Here is a 3,688-nt window from a genome sequence, read left to right on the forward strand (position 1 = left end):
ACAGTCACAGGCCTCTTCTGGAATGGTCACAACCCTTCAGGATGAGCTATCATCATCTTGCATGTCGCCACAAATATCTGACATTGAGGATGAAGACCTCTTTGCCTCTAGGCCTACTTCTCCCCAGCATGAGCCTTCAGGTCTTTGTGTGTGTGTGTGTGTGTGTGTGTGTGAGGGGGTATGCCCAGGCTACAAAACAACTGGAAAACTGCAATTTAATGTAAATTCTTATATTTCTGATCATTTCTGAGTAGGCCTATGTGTTATGTTCAACTGCTATGTGTTTTGAGTAATGTGCCAATATGCTGTCTGATAGAAACACCTGGAGCTGAACCCCCACTGAGGCCCACTGAGGATGAGCCTCTGTCAACTGACCCTGCTAACTGGCCCTCACCTCTGACTGACAGGATTCGGACTGAGCTGGTTCGAAGAGGACCAAGAAGGTTGCCACCTAACTTAGTTTTTCATAAGAATGAGAGTGTTGGGAGAAGTTGCCACCACCAATATTTTAGTAAGACATTAGTTAGTGGTGAAAAGATGGCAAGAAGTTGGCTGATGTATTCCATGGGGAATCAGTGAGGTTAAGAAGTGGGGAAACTATTGATAAACAGGACTTCTGGAGGCTGAGATGGAGAGCAGTGCTGACACGTCTCACTGCTATTGTGCAGTCACTGGCAGTTCGAAATTTGGCTCTAAGGGGAAACACAGAAACACTGTTCACACACTTAAATGGGAATTTTCTCAAAGAGGTCGAACTGATGGCCAGGTTTGATCCCATTATGAAAGATCACCTTAACCGTGTCACAAGAGGAACAGTAAGTCACAACAGCTACCTAGGCCAGCATGTGCAGAATTAGCTCATTGATTTGTTGAGCAGGTGTTGGTGGACTTCACCCCAGATATAAGCCACACAGAACAGTTGTCAGTGGTTATTAGAGTTGTGTCACTGATGAAGAAGCCCCATATCAAGGAACATTTTATGGGATTTTTGGAGGCAGAGGAGTCCACAGGCCATCACTTGGCATCTACGAGACTTGAGGAGCTGGGAATTCCTTTTGAAGACTGCAGAGGACAGTCAGCAACATGAGAGGCAAAAATAAGGGAGTTCAAAACACATTGTAAAATGTGGGAAACAAATTTGGAGTTCTCACAAACTTCCCAAGTCTTGCAGATGAGGAGCTGGCAGAGGCACTTTGAAGGGCACTCTGATTTGGACAGTAGAGAGCTTGTACAGGAAATTAAGAACTTCCCTGACCTGCCATCAAAAACCATGAGCCTCCTTGAGCTTATCACTTTCATGCATGATAAGGATCTATCGGAGATCTACCCAAACTTTTGGACTGCTCTCAGGATTGCACTTACTCTGCCAGTCACTGTGGCTCAAGCAGAAAAAAAAGCTAAAGTTGATCAAGACGTACCTTAGGTCAACCATGTCTCAGGAACGGCTGACTGGCCTTGCCGTCATCAATATCAATCACTCAATAGGGGAGCAGATTTCATATGATGACATTATTGATGATTTTGCATCAAGGAAGGCTAGAAAGGTTAAGATTTAGTTTTAGTTTGTGTTTTCTGTTCTTAGTGCAATAGTGTAATAATTACATTTTCTTTAGTGTTTTTTTTACATGCGTGTTTATTTATTCTATACTGTATTTGTATATGTCAGGTCTGTGCTCTGTTTTTGTCCGTGCTGTTACCATGTTTCCCGTTGGTTCTTTATGTTAATTCCTGTCTGCCATTGTTTCCTTCCTGTGTCTAGTCCTTGTGCTTCCTTGTTCCCGCCATATTTGTGTATATAGTCCGTCTATTCTTGTTTCTCGTTGCGTTCTCGACATTTAATGTTACGTGTTTGTTCATTGTGTTTTTTTCCGTGTTCCTAGCGATCGTTTAGAAGTTTCCTGATTAGTAAAGTTACTCGTGTCTCCGACCTTGGACTGTACCTCGACAATTCTCCTGCCTATGCCCTGTTGGATTTGTTTGCCACTCCTATTTCCGACCTCGGACTGGACAATTTCTATATCTTTTCTATATCTTTCTTTTTCACTTATATTGTTCTAATAATAAGCGGGGCGCGCTCGGAGGTGGTCTCGCCCGCGGCGCAATTCCATGTAGACTGACTGTGTGCTAAAGTCGCGTCCGGGTGTTTACTCTATACAACTCTTTACCAGCTGGAAAACATTAGATACGGAACAGCACAGGCGAACGTTGTGCTTTTGAATACAATTAAATAAATCTAGTGTATCATTAGGCTATCCTACTTCCTAGTTAACCAAGCTGCGTTCGTTTAATTCTTACCCATATACGACACTCACTACAAACGTCTCTAACAAAAACGTAGCTGTATCTTGTTGAACTGAAATATTTCACCTACTCGTTTTGTGTCCGTCTTCTGATTCGCACAGCGTCCCCCCAGCCTCTCTTCAATGCGCGTCTTTGAAATGGAGGGGCTGGTTAGACCGGTCATCACTGGTTAAATACTATGAGAAGAAGAGCCGATAAACCAAGTGACCTCTTTCCCAATGTGGTATTTTTTTATCTGGTGAACATGCAGCAACTCCGCGTAAAACCAGGAACAGCTGCAACTGGATTGGCTCACGTGATGACACCTGAAGCTGAAAATGAAACTAAGTCTGATTGGCCACACGAACTGTCAAACACAAAAGTATAGGCGTGGGTGTCTCTAAGAGGGCTTGCACAGCAGATACACACCGATATGCTTCATGAACCAACAGCATTGCTGGACGGGAAGACAACAATGAACTTCGTATCTACACATTCAGCCTCCTGACTTTTGTTTAAGAGTTAGATACTTGAAGAGAATGTTCTTATATATATATATATATATATATATATATATATATATATATATATATATCACGTCCAGTATGCAACAGGCTAACAACAAACATGCGACTTCATCAGTTAACATCAGTGACGTGCGGTGATGTCAGTAAGAGGGTAGGCACTGAGTTATGAAAGCCAGATTACCTAATTTATTGTTTAGGCTAATAGGCTACATCAAAAGAGTACGCACAAGCGCGGCACACACGCACGGTCGATATCAAGAAATTTCCAATCAGGATGACACATCATCGCACACGCACGCACGCACACACACCAGTTAATGTCCAGCATCAGAATGCAGACCATCTTTATCCTTAATTATTGCACAGCGGAAATTATGTTTGTCAGTCAGCAACAATGAGAACACACACTGCTCAATTGAATATGAAGGCAAATGGCTTGCAGTCGGCATTAATTCAACCACACTTATCAATTAAAAATTAAGCCCAAAATAGTTTCTGACTCACCAATCGGTATATTATTCGTATATAAAATCCATCCGCCGCTCTTTCCTCGTGAAGACGTCGATCACAGCGTTGTAAAACTCCTCTTCACAGGCCTTCAGTTTGCATAGTCTCTGGCTCTCAATTGATAGAATGGCAAGGGCTGAAAGACGCAGTAGTTCATGTAAGGTTGGCGTAGGCCTCCCTCTTGCTAGTAACTCATGTTTTCCATTAAAATCGAGCTTGGAGAAATTTCTCAGTTCTATGATATCGTTAGATACTGCTGCTGTCATTTTGACTTTGAATTTCGCGGGGATTACGTTTAGCTGGTGTAATGACGTCAGCTGCGCAAATGTCCAGCAATATCTCGATTTTAATTGGTCCATGTTTGATACGTAACG

The 3,688-nt window shown here is 42.7% G+C and overlaps 1 protein-coding gene across 1 annotated transcript in view; it reads right to left on the reverse strand.

Annotated features, from left to right (window-relative positions):
• Positions 1-668: 668 nt before the first annotated feature.
• The window catches only part of LOC116221776 (metabotropic glutamate receptor 5-like), a 21,965-nt gene continuing 18,945 nt past the window's right edge, over positions 669-3,688 (reverse strand). The window contains exon 5 of the mRNA XM_042708640.1: positions 669-692. Coding sequence (XP_042564574.1) covers positions 669-692 — 24 coding nt within the window. The remainder of the gene's footprint in view (positions 693-3,688) is intronic.

Source organism: Clupea harengus, chromosome 9, assembly GCF_900700415.2.
Source record: "Clupea harengus chromosome 9, Ch_v2.0.2, whole genome shotgun sequence".
Classification (NCBI taxonomy): Eukaryota; Metazoa; Chordata; class Actinopteri; order Clupeiformes; family Clupeidae; genus Clupea; species Clupea harengus.